At 43.5% G+C, this 18,562-nt stretch overlaps 1 protein-coding gene across 1 annotated transcript in view; it reads left to right on the top strand.

Moving 5' to 3' along the window:
• LOC126199526 (uncharacterized) overlaps positions 1–18,562 on the top strand; it is a 183,626-nt gene that overhangs the window by 56,434 nt on the left and 108,630 nt on the right. Inside the window, exon 4 of the mRNA XM_049936447.1 lies at positions 11,166–11,383. Within this exon, the coding sequence (XP_049792404.1) occupies positions 11,166–11,383 (218 nt within the window). The remainder of the gene's footprint in view (positions 1–11,165; positions 11,384–18,562) is intronic.

Genomic DNA, 18,562 nt, shown 5'->3' on the forward strand with positions numbered 1-18,562 from the left:
ACACTAAGAATACAGGCTGTGAAACACCTATTGAAAACAGCATAATGCCATAACGCGCCGTGCACAATAAATTTTGGTAAATAAAAATGGCTGAACCTGAAAAATTATTTTGTGCAAAGATTTTTGCCAATAACGTTTTGCTATAGCGAGAGATACTTTTTAAAGCAGGTGCCAGAAATAATTTTTCATTTAGCTGTGTGACAACAGTATGTGAGTGGTAATGTCTCCGTAACAGAGATGACGTGGTTGCAGGAAATGAGACAATATGCGCTATGCTGCAAGTCCAGGAAGCTTCCGCCTACTGTTGCACGTACCTCATGACACGGGACGCTGTCGGGGCTCGGAAGGAAAACGAGAAAGTCATAGCAATAAGAAATTTTTTTACGCAGAGCCAGCGGAAATTACTGGTAAAACATGCATCGTCAGTCCAAAAAGTTTCGAGACTGGATTAATAAAAAGCAGAAAAGATTAAGGTGGTGGTTTTACTGATCAGGTGTTCTACGTAGCCTCTCCGCACTAGAGTGCAACTCTCAGAAAATTTGTACAACCATGTGAACCTTTCAGAGAAGCTCTCTTTCGGATATTGTTCAACTCATGCGTCACACTGGCTTGAACGTCGGTTATGTCGTCAAAGCGTTTATCCTTCGTGTGTATTTTTGCTCTTTGCATTCTGGAGAATGTCTTGAACACTTGATTTAGGGATGTTGCTCCATTGCGATTTACGACAGTGCGATTTATGACGTGAGGCACCACGACGGCGCGTCCACTACTAAACACTGCCTCCTCACAACTGACTAGTAGAATGCACATCTCTTGTTTACTGTTGTCAGTTGAAGATGCCACCGTAGTTACTGCGTTAACGTCGCTTATACACCAGGAATAGAATCAATGACGGAACCTTTTGGAGTGGTAATACATTCAAGTCTAGTAGCAGCTACTTTGTGTGCGGATGTATGGCGCCTGATTCTGTTGTTAAGATATATATATATATATGCATTCTGCAGTAGGGTACTTCTTTCCTCTATGAATAGTGAGGCCGATTATTATCTTACTGTGCATTTTCAAATGATAATTGTATGTTCTGAATGATTTCAATAAATAAGATATACAGCCAACCGATTGCATAAGTGTATTGTAAAAAGCTGGACTAGGTTTCAGTACCAATTCTGTTCGCAGATTTTATGTGAAGCATATTCCCCCTTTCTAGCATATTGTAACAACTTGATAAACTACTACTATAGTATTTCCTTTATTCTCAACTAATATTTGTAATTAACATCTCTTTCAGTTTATGCTACCTGTTGTCGTAGTCATTTTTATAAATATTATTTTTATGTCTTTTATACAGCCTTTCTTTTATACCACACACAGTTCACTCTGTTTAAAACATCTAAATATGTATCATACTGGTGTCTTACTGTAACAGATGCGTATTTTATACGGTTGAGCGTTTATCTCGCTATTAGCGCTCAGTAAGTGGCGCACTCTACACCACGTTTACTTGGCATCGCAGTTAGTTGCCACACGTACGGTCCAAAGTCTTTTCTTTTAACAAGTTGTACCTGTGTTACAATTTTTACTGTTCCCATGTAGTCTACATTTTCTGCTGTGTGACTTGATCTTCTTAGATCATCATGTTTGTTTACAATTTTAACGTCATGTAATTTACGTAAGTACCAGTTTTATTCCATGTACGCCATTTCAGTGTCTAAAGTATTAAGTATTTTAGACGTTTATTTTGTAGTATGTTTAAGGTCTATGAATCCCTCCTCTCCCGTCGCATCCACCGTCATCTGCACCAGCATCATCTGCTTCCTATTGCCCATCGTGGCTTCCGTCCCTTCTTCTTTGCTAATGATCAACTCCTGAACCTCACCCATTTCCTATTCCAACAGCTCAACAACCGTAAATCCGCCACCTTTGTCTCCCTTCACATAGAGAAAGTATACGACCGTGTTCGGCATTCCGGTCTTCTGTTCGAGCTCCAGAGTCCCATCAACTATGTCCGCCTTATTGCATCCATCCTTTCCAATTGCCTATCCTATGTCCACAGTAACAACAACCATTCCCGTACCTTCCACCCACTGCATGAGTGCCGCAATGTTCCGTTCTCTCTCTCCTCCTTCAATTCTTGTACACTGCTGGTATGACGAAAACACCTGCTCCCATCCACCTCTTTCAGTATGCTGGTAACGCCACTTTCCTCGCCCTCTATCATACACTCCAGAAATCCTAACGATCCCTCCAAATCCACATCACTCACTTTAACCCCACCAAAACCCAGGCAATAATTACAGAACGCACTACCTGCACCTTCCGTCTCCATGACTTTTACCTCACCGTTTTTGACCGTCCCAGTTAACTAACACACTAAAATACCTTAGACTAACCTTCGACTGGCAAGTAACGTGGAAACTCCACCTACTAACCATCCAACAGAAAGCCCACAATAGTCAAAAACTACTAAATGTCTGAACACGATGACTGCACCCGTTCACTGTTCTTCACACGTACAAATCTCTAATCCGCCCCATTCTTTGCTACGCAAATGTTGCATGGATATCCGCCCGTCCCAAGTTCTATATGTCCCTCCAGACCCTCAAACGCCATCCTTTCCACCTCGCTTTCCGCATCCGTTTACCTTCCTCCACAAGGATCCGTTACCAACTCACCACGTTCCCGCCTCTCCTCACTCATATTGAACACCTCCGAACAATCTACACCATCCGCAAACTTGATTTCAATGATCCTATTCTTTTCTCTGTACCTTACAATCTTCATACACTGCCGCATCTTTACCAACACAGTCCACCGACCCTCCACTTACACACCATCCACATGCTCTCTCAAAGAAACCCCATCTCCCCCTCCCAGATGATGAAGTCCATCGCAACATTTACCCTTCATATCAGCTATAGGACCACCCCACCCAACACATCGTGTCAGGGCTTCCTCTGCCGCCCATCTCCACATATCTTTACCCTTTTCTTTCCCTTTATCATTTCTTCCCCCCCCCCCCAACAACTATTAGTGTCTCCAATTTCCCATTTACTCCACCCCCTCTCCTATCCCAACTGCCACTCTTATCCCATCGCTGCAAAGCATCAGCCCTCCATCCTTATAGCACCACATTCCTACCCTCTTCACCGACCAACATTTTCCCCATCAAAAACTGCGCTATCCCGTGGCAGGTCCTTTCAATTTCTAGTGACAGGAAAGTGCTTCTTTTACATATCACTGTTTCGGCAACATGTTTTAAATGTTCGCTTGTTGTACTTCATTTTACCTTTTATTATTACTGGTTTTAACTAACAGTGAATAAAGGCATCCAACGTTTATCTCAAAATTTCCATTTCCCTTTAAAAAGTTTTAAAATCAGTGTATATATCTGCGTTATCTGTTGTTTTTTTTGTCTACTTTAGCATTTTGTTATCCATTGCCTGAAGAGCGGGTTGCCTGTACCTCTCACAGCCCACCTCCCGCCCATATGGAGCGCTGGGGGGGGTTAGGAAATAACAATAAAAAAATGTTTAAAAGGTTATAGGTGACTTTCCTTGTGGATGTGATATCCTTAGTGGATTGAAACTTGTCAAGACTTTTAAATAGACTTATACAACGAGTTGACTGTATGTCTTATTTATTGAAAATTTGTTGTTGCTGCCGTCAGGCATGTTTAAAATTGTGACATTCTGTATGTGTTTTTAGTCGACACTCTCGGCTTCTGTATGTATCTGCGTGTGTGCCCTCTTCGTAAACGCAGATGTTGATGCGAGCTAATGTGCTGACACTCAACGTGAACATAGCATCCTCCATACAGTCCCGACTTGATCTTTTCCGCTTTTTATCTGTTTCCAAAACTTCAAGAACACATTCGAGGGCTTCACTTTGATAACGATGAAGCCGCGCAAGCGGAGGTGAGGTCATGGCTCAAACTTTCTACAGTGACGGTATGGTCAAACTGGTCCCTCGTTGGAAGGAATGTATTCGTCGCCAGGGTGACAATGTTGAGAAATAAATATGTAGACACGAAGAATAAAAAAGTAGGATGTTAATAAAGCTTGTTCTTTAAATCGCGCCGGCCGCGGTGGCCGTGCGGTTCCAGGCACTTCAGTCCGGAACCCCGTGACTGCTACGGTCGCAGGTTCGAATCCTGCCTCGGGCATGGATGTGTGTGATGTCCTTAGGTTAGTTAGGTTTAAGTAGTTCTAAGTTCTAGGGGACTGATGACCTCAGATGTTGAGTCCCATAGTGCTCAGAGCCATTTGAACCATCTTTAAATCGCTTTAAGAGTTTTCAGATAAAAAGATTCGGAGACATAACATTTCGGCACCCCCTTTTGGTTTCGAGGGTAATGCCCATTCTTTATTCCATTTATTTCTTGTTAGTCGTCTAAATTTTTGTAGAAAGTCGTCTACCGCTACTTTAGGATGCTTTTCTTCGCCAAACTATCTGCAGTTCCGCTTCCTTTTGTCCGACAGTGGTCTTTCAGCTAATACATTTTGACTCGCCATTTATTGTTTTGAATCCATCTCAATACAACAACTATTGTGTGTGCTATGGGATGATTCACTTTTCAGGTGTTGTTGATCTTTAGAAAGTCATGGAGTGATTTAGAATAATGGATTTTTCCAGAAATATATTGAATAGAAAGAAGAGCTTCCAGGATTTTGTTTAATTCAACTGTGCTGATTGTGTTGTCCTTTGCTACTTTAAATTTTTGTACCATATTGCCTTATATAATTCTCTCAATATTTGCTGCCTGCGCCATCTTCATTTTTGGATCCATCTATATAAATAAAGGTTGTACTATGAAAACCAGATACTAGTTCTTCTATGTCGAAAGAATTTGTTGGTTTTAGAGTCAATGACAGGTCTAGTTCTAAGATCGAATTGTTGCAGTGGTATTCGCGACAGAGAAATTTTGTTGAGGATATGGTTCATAGTATCCATGCGTGTATATGAAATGGACGGCATGCTCTTGATCATCCAATATCTTTCAGACAGGCGCCTAAATGAGGGGTTGTGTAAGTCTTCTACCACTTTGTCCTGAGAAAATTGCGCACATTTGGCAATAAATTTATGGCTGAGTTATTTCCTTCTCAACTGTAGTGGAGGGTTCATTGTCTTCAACAATAAGAGCGTTGGCTGGTGTAGATGCCATAGCTCCTTCACACCGAAAAGACAGGTGTATTGGAAACGCGGCGCGAATTATCAAACCGAACATGAGATCGAAATGGATGTATTTTCATCACGCATACTTTGAAACACCGCTTCTGAATATTAAAAGCGTTGCCGACCAACTAGGACTGAGACAAATATTGCGACCATCACGCGCGCAACAAAAACTACAGTGATATTTCATAAACCATTATCAGCAGGCAAATATTATTTTTCAGTGCTGCCTACACTTAATCAGCTGTTGCTGCACGACTGTCGATTCTCAGTCTGAAGCAATTGTAATGAATAATCTAAAAACCGAAAAAAAACTGTAAATACTATTGTTGTAAACGTAGAGGATTCTCATACAAGTTATATAAAATTATGCGATACGGGATGTCCACATGAAACCTCTCTGATATCCAAATCCAATTTTTTTTTAAATGTCTGTTAGACATAGATACCCGCCGTTTGCGGCATCATGTACAGTAACTCAAAAATTTCTGTACAGAAATTAGTACACTTTTACGCAGGATCCTTTTTTAATCCGTAAAATATCTGAACGATACTGTATCTTAACCCACATGCGCACAAGCATGTCGGGGGTGATGGGGGCTGTTACACCCACAATTCTACATCTACATCTACATACATACTCCGCAATCCACCATACGGTGCGTGGCGGAGGGTGCCTCATATCTCTCCCTGTTCGACTCCCAAACAGAACGAGGGAAAAATGACTGCCTATATGCCTCTGTACGGGCCCTAATCTCTCTTATCTTATCTTTGTGGTCTTTCCGCGGAATGTAAGTTGGCGGCAGTAAAATTGTACTGCAGTCAACCTCAAATGCTGGTTCTCTAAATTTCCTCATTAGCGATTCTTGAAAAGAACGCCTCCTTTCCTCTAGAGACTCCCACCCGAGTTCCTCAAGCATTTCCGTAACACTCGCGTGATGATCAAACCTACCAGTAACAAATCTAGCAGCCCGCCTCTGAATTGCTTTTATGTCCTCCCTCAATCCGACCTGATTGGGATCCCAAACGCTCGAGCAGTACTCAAGAATAGGTCGTATTAGTGTTTTATAAGGGGTCTCCTTCACAGATGAACCACATCTTCCCAAAATTATACCAACGAACCGAAGACGACTATCCGCCTTCTCCACAACTGCAATTACATGCTTGTCCCACTTCATATCGCTCTGCAATGTTACGACCAAGGGGATCAACAAGGTCAAGTACTGGCGAGGCATACACAATGTCTTTCACATAATCCCACAGGAAGAAATTAAGGCGGGTTGTGTCCGGTGATCGCGGTGCCAATTGGTTGGTCCAACATGTATTCACCGCTATGGAAATGTTTGGTCCAGGAAGCCACGAACATGTAAACTACAATCCGATGTTGCATCATCCTGCTAGAAGATCAGTATTAGCTCAAGGGGAACGAGCTGAGAGACAGCAAATTCGACAGGCAATTCGAAATAAATGGTTCCTGTTACTGTATTATCGATGATGAAAAATGATTCAACTATGCCTTGTTTCATCAGCACGCACCACATGTTCGTCATTTCTCTGTCTCTGATATTTTTACAAAAATTATGGAGGTTTTCCGAACTCCACATGCGAATGTTGTATCGATCGTCAGATAAAACGACATTTCCTAGGTAGTTAGGGGTTTTGCCAATCAGGTCCAAAATTTCCAAGTTTCGCTTCAATGCTTGTATTATTTGAACTTTGTAAGTATGCAAACGAAGTCATTACGCAACACCTTGCGAGCTGTTGAGCGAGGGATGTTTAACTCTCGTGATGATCGGTTAACTGACTTTGACAGGTTTCTTTGGAAGATCTCCCTGGTCTCTTCTACCATTCCATCAGATGTGCGTTTCCTTCAAGAACTCGACTGTTTACATTTCTAGTGGTTAACATCTTACCATACCAAGCATTAACAGTCTTAACGTCTGGTGGCTTCCTTTGAAAGTCGCGTCCGAAATCTCTTCAGGCAGCAAAGTGTGACTTTGTTTCTGCATACCATACCACACAGAGCGCTCTCTCCTGAAATATAGATATTTCTGGTACCACCTGAAACAGAACGAAAGGAATTCTTAAAAAAAAATCCACAGAAAGCTTTCTGAATTGTCTCACACGATGCCGCAAACAGCAACACTGCAAGTTTGTTCTTTTTATATACAGGGTGGGTCAGATGGGCCTTCCAATGTCGCTTTATGTAACGTGCAATGTTATATCTGGTCTTCAAAATCCAGGCACGAGATTTTGCCATTCCCTTGCTCGCTACGCGCAAGCTATTAGTCCTACAGAAAAAAATGGACAGGACCTTTTTGTTGAAAATTTAACATAGTTAAATTTAGTGCTGGAATACATTTTCGCTGAAGGCCACGGTTTTCGAGATATTTAATGTACAAAAGTGACCTTCAAACGAACCTCCATCCCCTCACTCATCCCTCACCAGTCAGGATTTCTAGTATGTTGTACGTGGCACTCCCTGCTACCAATGTACAAAAATTTTCGGCTACAGAAACTATTCCCGACTTTCGACCTATTTTTTCTTTATTGGTTGGGCTATTACATAGTCAGCATACTAGGCTGTTGCGTTAAAATTATTAATTTAAATGTCCCCGTGAGGACAATGAAAGAAAAATGACTTTTGTGAACGTTTCGCTAAAACTAATTACGTTGACAATTCGATCCAAACTTAGAAGCACAGCAGTTTCGCAGCCAGAAGACCTGATGAATACAACTATGTAATTGTTTATTTTATTCTGTTAAAATTCACAAAATTGTTGGGTAAAATTTACACAATAGTCAGTTTCACAATTTGTAAATACTCGAGTATTGACTGAAGATCAAGAAAGGTCGAATGTGGGAAATAACTCGTGCAGTTGCAAATTTGTGTACAGTGACAGAAAGAAGTGCATGAGCAACAAACTAGAAATCCTACCAGGTGGGGCTGAGTGTGTGAGTGGGGGTGCGTTTGAAGAGCACTTCTGTTCGTTTTTCTTGAATTACTCGAAAACCACTACCTGTAGCGAAATACTAGCAGGACACCCACGTTCGAATCCCGGCCTTGGTACAAATTTTAATTCATTGCTTCGACCTGTATATATTATCGTAGATGAAACGTAACCCAGTGTCATGTATAACTTTGCTGGGTGCATAAAACGACATCGGTAGGGCAACTGAATCACCCTGTATGCATGACCAGATTCAAGGAACTTTTCATCTAGTGTGTCAATACAATGATCAGCCAGAATGCTATGACCACCGACCTACTATCGATATAAATCCGTTCAGGCGATAGCCGCATCCTCCGGCGAGGAATGACTGCTAGTCAGACACACGCTCGGTGAATGTAGTATCAGTGAATAGAATAGGGAAGGCGTGCGATTTATCTGCGTCTGACCGAGGACAGGTTGTGGTCGTCCAGAGCTCGACACGAACATTTCTGAAACTGCACGACTTGTCAGGTGTTCGAGGAGTGCTGTGAAGAGTGTCTTCAACACGTGGCGAAGCCAAGACAATAAGAAACAAAAGGAAATATGTGTGTGAATTCCTAAGGGATCAAATTGCTGAGGTCATCGGTCCTTATACTTACAACTTAAACTAACTTAAAGTAATTTATGCTAAGAACAACACACACACCCATGCCCGGGTGAGGACTTGAACCTCCGGCGGGAGGGGCCGCGCAATCCGTGGCATTGCGCCTCAAACCGAGCGGCCACTCCGCGCGGCAAAAGACAATAATATAATACATTTATTGGAATACAAGTTCCATATTTATCTTTATTTATAAACAATAGAGAATTTCTTGTGGTCGTAATAGGTCTGCGTTCTTTTTTTAATTCTATTTGATTATTTTTTTTTATTTTCGTGAAATCTTTGTGCTTTTTGTTAAACGAGTAATAGTTTTGTTTGAGTGCACCCGACTGATTTTTTCCCAAAAGTTCGATTCTTGCTTATTTATTTACTTTCTCTCAGTATTATACGCAAGTCCAGACGTCGTGGAGCTGGGCGGCCACCCGTCATTACAGATATCGATGTAGGCCGGGCACATTGGTAAAACAGGATAGGCGGCGAACTGTGACGGAACTAACATCAAACTCTAATGCTGGTCAGAATACAAAGTCACCGAGCCCTCCTAACGATGGGCCTCCGCAGCCGACGGCTCATGCATTTGCAAATGCTAACACCACGACATCTGGAACTTTGACTGAAATGGATATGTGACCATCATCACTGGACGTTGGCTCAGTGGCAGAGCGTTGCATGATCAGATGAATCCCAATACCCCCTTCATCATGCCGATGGGAGGGCACGAATCCGTCGTCCTGCAGGGGAACAGTACCTTGACACCCGTACTGCGGGACAGAGACAAGCGGGCGGCGGCTCCACTATGCTCTGGGGACCATTCACGTGCGCATCCGTGGGCCCCGGCAGAGCTCGTACAAGACACCTTGATGACCGAGGAGTATCGTACACTGGTTGCAAACCATGTACACCCCTTCATGACGGTCATGTTTCCCTACAGGAGTGGCATTTTTCAACAAGATAATACGCCATATCACAAGGCCAGGAGTGTGATGGACTGGTTCGAAGAACGCAGTGGCGAGTTCCGGTTGGTGTGTGCCCCTCCCCCGCCCCCCTCTCAACTCGCCAGATCTGAACCCGATCGAACACATCTCGGATGTGATTGAACCTGGCTTCAGAGCTCATCGCCCCCCTCCCAGGAATTTACGGGAATTGTGCGTACAGATGCGGTGCAAACTCCCTCCACCGACCTACCAAGGCTCCATTGCTTCTTTGCCACGACGCGTCTCCGCTGTTATCCGTGCCAGAGGTGCACATACCGGCTATTAGGTAGTAGTCATAATGTCCTGGCATATCAGTGTATGTTGGGTTGGGTTGTTTGGGGGAAGAGACCAAACAGCAAGGTCATCGGTCTCATCGGATTCGGGAAGAACGGGGAAGGAAGTCGGCCGTGCCCTTTCAAAAGAACCATCCTGGCATTTGCCTGGAGCGATTTAGGGAAATCACGGAAAACCTAAATCAGGATGGCCGGACGCGGGATTGAACCGTCGTCCTCCCGAATGCGAGTCCAGTGTGCTAACCACTGCGCCACCTCGCTCGGTTCAGTGTATGTTGATTTTGCCTCGTGATGTACATCCAATATTTCAAATATGGCGTTTCTTGTTTCGACAACTGCTGCTGTCAATGCTTTGATGTCGGATATTTCACTGTTTCGGATATCTGACTAAGCTTGAGCCAGTTTCAAAAAAATGTTCAAATGTGTGTGAAATCTTATGGGACTTAACTGCTAAGGTCATCAGTCCCTAAGCTTGCACACTACTTAACCTAAATTATCCTAAGGACAAACACACACACCCATGCCCGAAGGAAGACTCACACTCCGCCGGGATCAGCCACACAGTCCATGACTGCAGCGCCCGAGACCGCTCGGCTAACAAAGCGCGGCGAGCCAGTTTCCTGTGAACACGTCCCTACGGTAGTTTCATTCCACACGAACATTTTGGTTATACACACCGCGATTGTAGGTCCACAATACTCTCCGAGGAAATATTTTCGTGGTAGTCAGGTGTGATGTGGCCAGAGATTTCAAACACTGCAGCAGCGTTTGAAGAAGTGTTTCCATCCAGTTTCTTTCTGTCCATTGCCCTTTACGCCTTTCCTAAATGAAACTCTTTAGAGTGAGACCAGATGCTATAGTAAATAGTGTTCACTGTTGCGTGCGATACCCAATAACTGGTTGTCGTCTCTAGAATACGACCTTCTCCTTCCGCCGGAAAATCACTGCATCATCGTGAGGTAGTGTCGCGATAGGCCATCGATAGATGAGATAAATAGGGTCGGCGACGTCGCGGGCCGTCGCCGCCCCCGCACCCCCTCCTACCTCTTGCCCACCCCCCTCCCCTGTGATCGATGCGGTGTACGTGCACGTGTAAGCGTGTGAGTGTACGTGGATGTACCGGCGTGTGCAGCGTTCCTGAAGCCGGCGGCGGAGCCGCTGGTGGGCGACACGTGGCTGCTGGCGGGGGCGGCGGCGGCGGCGGCGTGCCTGCTGCTGCTGTTCGCCGTGCTGCTCGCGCTCGGCATGGGCAAGCGCAAGCGCGGCAAGCGGCGCGTCGTCAGCGACGCGCAGGCGCCCGGTGCTGGCGGCGCAGACAACAGGGCCTTCGTGGACTCGGAGGGCGCGCAGGTGAGTGTCGCCGACTCTTCCGCTCCGACCAACGCGCCGGTTACTCCTCCACAACACCTCCATAGGTACGTCAGTGTTCCTTAACCTCTTAACTTGGTATTTTCAGTGGCTAATTTCGCCTATCGCACCACGTGCTCCGTTCACTCATTAACACCTTTCACAAAAGGGAACGTCGCCAAGCGTTAACTGAAGTGACAAAACTCATGGGGTAGCGATATGCACGTATATAGATGGCGGTAGTGTTGCGTACACAAGGTATAAAAAGGCAGTGCATTGGCGGAGCGGTCAATTACGCTTAGGTGATCCACGTGAAGAGGCTTCCGACCTGATTACAGCCGCAGACTTTTGTACCCGGAATGATAGTTGGAGCTAGACACATGGGACAGTACATTTCGGAAATCGTTAGGGAATTCAATATTTATAGACCCACAGTGTCAAAAGTGTGCCGAGAATTTCCGGTATCACCTCTCACCATGGACAACACAGCGGCCGTCGGTCTTCACTTAACGACCGAGAGCAGCGGCGTTTCGGTAGAGTTGTCAGTGCTAACAGACAAGAAACACCGCGTGAAATTACTGCAGAAATCAGTGTGGGACGTACGAAGAACGTATCCGTTAGCACAGTGTGGCGAAGTTTTTGCGTTAATGGGCTATGGCAGCAGACGACCGACGCGACTACCCTTGCTAACAGCACGGCGTCGCCTGCACGCCTCTCTTGGGCTCCTGATCATGTTACTTGGACTCTTGATGACTGGTTGGTTGGTTGGTTGGTTTGGGGAAGGAGACCAGACTGCGTGGTCATCGGTCTCATCGGATTAGGGAAGGATGGGGAAGGAAGTCGGCCGTGCCCTTTCAGAGGAACCATCCCGGCATTTGCCTGGACTGATTTAGGGAAATCACGGAAAACCTAAATCAGGATGGCCGGACGCGGGATTGAACCGTCGTCCTCCCGAATGCGAGTCCAGTGTCTAACCACTGCGCCACCTCGCTCGGTTGATGACTGGAAAACTGTGGTGTGATCAGATGAGTGCAGATTTCAGTTGCTAAGAACTGGTGGTAGGGTTCGAGTGTGGCTCAGACCGCACGAAGCCATCGACCGAAGTTGTCCTCAAGGTACTGTGAAGCTGGTAGTGGCTCCATAGCGGTGTGGGCTGCGTTTACAGGGAATGCAACGGGTCCAATGAACTGATCATTGGCTGTAAATGGTTATGTTCAACTACTTGGAGACCATTTACAGCCATTCGTGGACAGGATGTTCTCAAACAACGATGGAATTTTTACCGATGACAATCCCCCTTGCAACCGGGCCATACTTGTTGGCGATTGGTTTGAAGAACACTCTGGACATTTCGAGCGAATGATTTGCCCACCCAGATCGCCCGACGTGAATCCCATCGAACATTTTTGGGACATAGTGGAGAGGCGACTTCGCGCATGAAATTCTGCACGTCAACAGTTTCGCAGTTATGGACGCCTATAGAGGCAGCATGGCTCAATATTTCTGCAGGGGGCTTCCAACGACTTGTTGAGTGCATGCCACGTCGAGTTGCTGCACTATGCCGGGCAAAAGAAGGTCCGACACGATATTAGGAGGCATCCTATGACTTTCGTTACCTCAGTGTAAATAAACTATCGTGATGAAATATAGCGGGTGTGTAGAGGGGGCAAAATAATGCATAATGTGTTGCGTCGTTTTTGCCCAATTTCACTTTTAAAGGCTAAAACACATCCAGAAAGGAAATTGGCATATTAGGTTTAGACGCAATATATTCAAAACGATGATACATAAAAATTGTTTTTTAAGGTTATTCCACTCCATGAATCGGTACAGCAACCTTTTTTCATTATTGTACAAAGAAAGTCTCAATTGCAAAACTGTATTTATTACAGTAAAAGTAAAATTACGGCTGAGACTGTTTATTTATAAAAAAGGTTTCATTTAAAATTTGATATTTTATTAACCTTCTTGTAAACTATGTAATCAACGTTCGTAATAACTTGAAATGTTGTAAAATACCCCACCATCATTAATTAATTTTGAAAAACGAAAACTTTTGTTGCAACATATATTAAATATGTAATGACGCTGGTTTTTGAGCTACCATTTAGAAAAGTAAACTGTACACACGAGTATTTTCAACATACCTAATTAAAATATCTAAACTTTCATTATTATTCTAATTATTTATTTTACTTATATTTGCTGTATGTTTTAATTGTTTTTTTTTCGTTTTAAAATTGTAGTTTTTTTGCTTATCGTTTAACAGACGTGTATTTTGTTAATTGAAAATTATACATAGCTCATTATTGTGATAGAAAATAATTGCCATAATGGCAATCTGTAAGGAAATACTTAAGACATAACTTTTTTTACATCATTCATATAAAGTTAACGAAATTTCATCACATAATACGCACGATGGAGAACACAATATAAAACGAAATTCGCCAGAACTTCAACTTGTCACAGGTGATACTCTGAATATCCTGATTTGTATCAGTCATATTTCAATACGTTGGTAAGCCTTTGCGACAATAATTGATTATCTACTGGTGACTGCAGCTTGATTATATTGTTTCTCAAGTGGAGCCTGACAGCATAATTATCCAACAGAACTAGATCTGAAAATGTCCTCACGAAGTTCTTCCAATATCGAAAGCCGTACGCGACCCGTAGCTGTACCTGTGCCGTCGAGCTCTTCGGGATCACCAACTTCCTTGTCCTCAGGTACGATGCTCTAAACGATTTTTTCACTTTGACGACACCAAGAATCTAGCAATATTACAGATTTTTCTCCCTCACGGGAAAGAAAACTTCTGTCAGATATCTTTTGAGCTCGCCAGACGGTTACTTAACAAATTTCGATGCTGTCATGAGAACATTTGGGGCTTTAAAAAAGAGATTCTCGATTTCTCGTCCAAACTCACTTTTAAAACTATGAAAAGGTGGTCATTGTGAGCTTATATCCGGAACAAGACACCTGTTCATCCGGTGATCCCAAAGGGCCAAACGGTACAGATACAGCCGTGGGACGTACGCGGCTTTCGATGAACTTTGTAAGACGTTTTTGAAACATAGTTCTGCTGAATGACTATGCTGCCAGTCTCACTTTAGAAACAATATACTCAAGCTGCAGTCACAAGTACATAATCAATTCTCTTCGCCAAGGTTTACCAATGTGCTGAAATATGCCTGATACAAATGAGGATTTTTACAGGGGCACCTGCGATCCTTCTGAATTTTGTTTTTTATTGTGATCTCCGTCGTGTATATTATGCAAAGAAATTTCGTTCGAAAAATTTTGTTTTAACCATTTCTTTACAGATTAGCTTTGTTGTAATGATTTTGTATCATAATAATGAGTTACTAATTATTTTCAATCAACAAAATACATGTATATGAAATGGTAAAGAAAAAAATGGTAAAAAATGGTAAAGAAAAAATGGTAAAGAAAAAGAAAAATTGGACATAAAAATAAAATACGTACATCATTATTTTGCTCGCTCTACACAGCAGTAAAGTTTCGTCAAGACCATCTATTTACCCTTGGAATTGTTTCCTTATTAGCTGATTTTCATTTATACTCCTCAGTCCTTATGTAGCATATACGTTACATCGACTTTTATTACTTTTTTCTAGCTTAGGAAATAAACTAACCTCTCTACGCCTGGTTGTAGCATACACTGACTGATCAGTAGTATACGCACACGCCTCTGTAATGCAGAATTGATCGCTAGATGTCACAAGAGATAGAATGCTCAACATAAAGGACGCTGTAAGTATTTAATTGTGAGCAGAGAAGCTGTAAAAGCAGAATGAATCTGTCAGAAGAGCTTAACGGCTTCGAACGTGGACTAGTCATTGCACGTCACCCGAGTAACAAGTCCTTCATGGACATTTCAGCCCTTCTAAAGCTGCACAAGCCAGCTGTTGCTTATATGATTGTGAAGTGGAAACGCGATGGAACAACCACAGCTAAACCACACAGGCGTTTTGTCACGGTCCGCGCGGCTCCCCCCGTCGGATGTTCGAGTCCTCCCTCGGGCATGGGTGTGTGTGTTGTCCTTAGCGTAAGTTAGTTTAAGTAGTGTGTAAGCTTAGGGACCGATTACCTCAGCAGTTTGGTCCCATAAGACCTTACCACAAAGTTCCAAAGAATTACGACTAGGCAGACCTCTTCTATTGTGGTTGTAAAAAAATCGCATGAAATCAACGTAAGGGATCACTCGCGAGTTCCAAAATGCTACTGGTGCAGTCCAGCTGTTTTTTTCGTTTTTTCTTTTTTAAGTCATCAGTCTTCTGGTTGGTTTGATGCCGCCTGCCTATAATTCCTCTCCTCTGCCAATTTCTTCATCTCAGAGTAACATTTGCAACCTACGTTCTCAATTATTTGGTGGATGTATTTCAATCTCTGCCTCCCACTACAGTTTTTACCCTCTGCAGCTCCCTCTAGTACCATGGGAGTTTTCCCCTGATGTCCTAACAGATGTCCCTTCTTCTTGTCGGTGTTTTCCATGTATTCCTTTCCTCTCCCGATTATGCGCAGAACCTACTCATTCCTTACCTTATCATGACACGTAAATGCTTCAATTCTCTTCTGTTCTGCACTGCCATACAATGCTGTGCTCCAGACGTTTGTTTATATTCTATAGCCAATGCTAAGCGACAGTTGAGACGGTGTAAACAGCGAGGCCACTGGACAGTGGATGATTCGAAACAAATGATTTGGAGTGATGAAATTACGTTGTGGCAATCCGATGGAAGCATTTTGGTTTGGTGAATGCTTGGAGAACGTTTCCTGCCATCGAGTGTAGTGCCGAAATGATGCATGGAGGAGGTGGTGGTACAGCATGGAGGTGTTTTTCGCGGTCAGGGCGCGGCTCCCTTATTGCCATCAAGAAAACGCTTAATGAGGAAGGATATGAACACATTTTACCGCATTATGTACTGCGTACAGTAGAGGAATAGTTCGGTGACGTTCATTGTTTGTATAAGCATGACTATGCACTCTCTCATAACGCGGCACCTACGAGGCAATGGTTTGTGGACAATACATTCCTGAAATAAACTGTCTTAGCCAGAGTCCCGACTTGAACTCCTTGAAACACCTATGAGACGAGTCAGAACGTCTATTTCGCTCCAGATCCCAGCGTCCAACATTACTACCTTCTCTGGTTTCGACTTCTGAGGAAGAGTGGATTGCCAGGGTGTGTGCAGGGTGAACACACCCCATATTAGTGTCCGCTATAGCTGCCTCGCCAAAGGCCTTGCCGCAGTGGTAACAACGGCCCCCGTTAGATCACCGAAGTTAATTGCTGTCGGACGTGGCTAGCTGTTGAATTGGTGACCGTCCGGGTCTGCCAAGCGCTGTTGGTAAGTGGATTGCACTCAGCCCTTGTGAGGCCAATTGAGGAGCTACTTGACTGGGAAGTAGCGGCTCTGATCACGAAAACTGGTAACGGCCGTGAGAGCAGTTTGCAGACCACGCGCCCCTCCATATCCACATCCAGTGACGCCTATCGGCTGTTGACGACACAAGTCATCCGTACCGCTGTGTCTTCCGAGACCTGTTCTGACTGACAAGGGAACCTCCCCATCGCACCCCCCTCAGATTTAGCTATAAGTTGGTACAGTGGATAGGCCTTGAAAAACTGAACACAGATCAATCGAGAAAACAGGAAGAAGTTATGTACAACTATGAAAAAAAGGCAAAATATACAAACTGAGTAGTCCATGTGTAAGATAGGCAACATTAAGGAAGCGTGAGCTCAGGAGCACCGTTGTCCCGTGGTTAGCGTGAACAGCTACGGAACGAGAGGTCCTTGGTTCAAGTCTTTCCTCGTGTGAAAATTTTAATTATTTGTTTTCAGACAATTACTATCCGTCCCTCCGATGCGAAGTAACTGCGCCGTAGTATGGGGACGCTACACCTAAACAAGAAAACCTATATCGGGCAAGGTAGAAGAATCTTTTTACCCATTCGCCAAGTTAGGTGGGTCGACAACATGTTCCTGTCATGTGACACACATGCCGTCACCAGTGTCGTATATAATATATCAGACGTGTTTTCCTTTGGAGGAATCGGTTGACCTATGACCTTGCGATCAAATGTTTTCGGTTGCCATTGGAGAGGCACGTCCTTTCGTCTACTAATACCACGGTTTTGCGGTGCGGTCGCAAAACACATACACTAAACTTCTTACAGTGAACAGAGAAGTCAATGAACGAACGGACAGATCATAACTACGTGAAAATAAAGAAAGTAAAATTCTCATGCGAGGGGAGACTTGAACCAAGGACCTCTCGTTCCGCAGCTGCAGACGCTAACCTCGGGACCACGGTACTCCTGAGCTCAGGGTTCCTTTATGTTGCCTATCTTGCGCATGGACTACTCAGTTTGTATATTTTGCCTTTTTTTCATAGTTGCACATAACTTCTTCCTGTTTTCTCGATTGATCTGTGTTCAGTTTTTCAAGGCCTATCCACTGTGCCAACTTATAAGTAAATCTGAGGGGGGTGCGATGGGGAGGTTCCCTTGTGAGTACAGAGAGTATAATAGCTTTCTCGATATTTTTGATCGAACAGCGTATAATTTACACCATATTCTTTCTGTGCATCATCTCTTTTTTCTGCATCTTCCCAGCCGGTGGCTGTATCTGCTTGAAGAAAGCTATTTATCACAGCGTATTCGAGAAATAAATATAATTTATTTTTTAATAGTTCTGAAATAGAAAGTGTTTAGCATATGCTGTTATATGCTAATATACCTTACGCTATCGAGTAAATGATCGTTTCTTCCATCACAACATTACAGGGACACAATTTCTGTCCATGTAGGAATGGGTCTTCGTTCCGCAACGACCTATACTTTGATATTCCACTGGCATTGCTTTCATAATTTTGAAGTGTTTGCTACTGACTTTTCTGAGTACTGTTTAAGTTTTTCTTATTTTATAGCATAAGTAGATTCACTGTCATTGTCTTAAAATATTTGCGAATCACATCAACTTTTTAAATTTGGTATTTTAGCCGTATTTAGTACTAGAACAGTGCATTTACCACCAATATTAATTTTTCATTCATGAAGTCTAAGGTCGAGGCTGAGGAGTTAAGGACCAAAACTGAATTGGATTAGGGTCGAATATTACGTATCAATAAACAGAATGAAATGAAATTTTA

Source organism: Schistocerca nitens, chromosome 8 (genome assembly GCF_023898315.1).
Source record: "Schistocerca nitens isolate TAMUIC-IGC-003100 chromosome 8, iqSchNite1.1, whole genome shotgun sequence".
NCBI classification, from domain to species: domain Eukaryota; kingdom Metazoa; phylum Arthropoda; class Insecta; order Orthoptera; family Acrididae; genus Schistocerca; species Schistocerca nitens.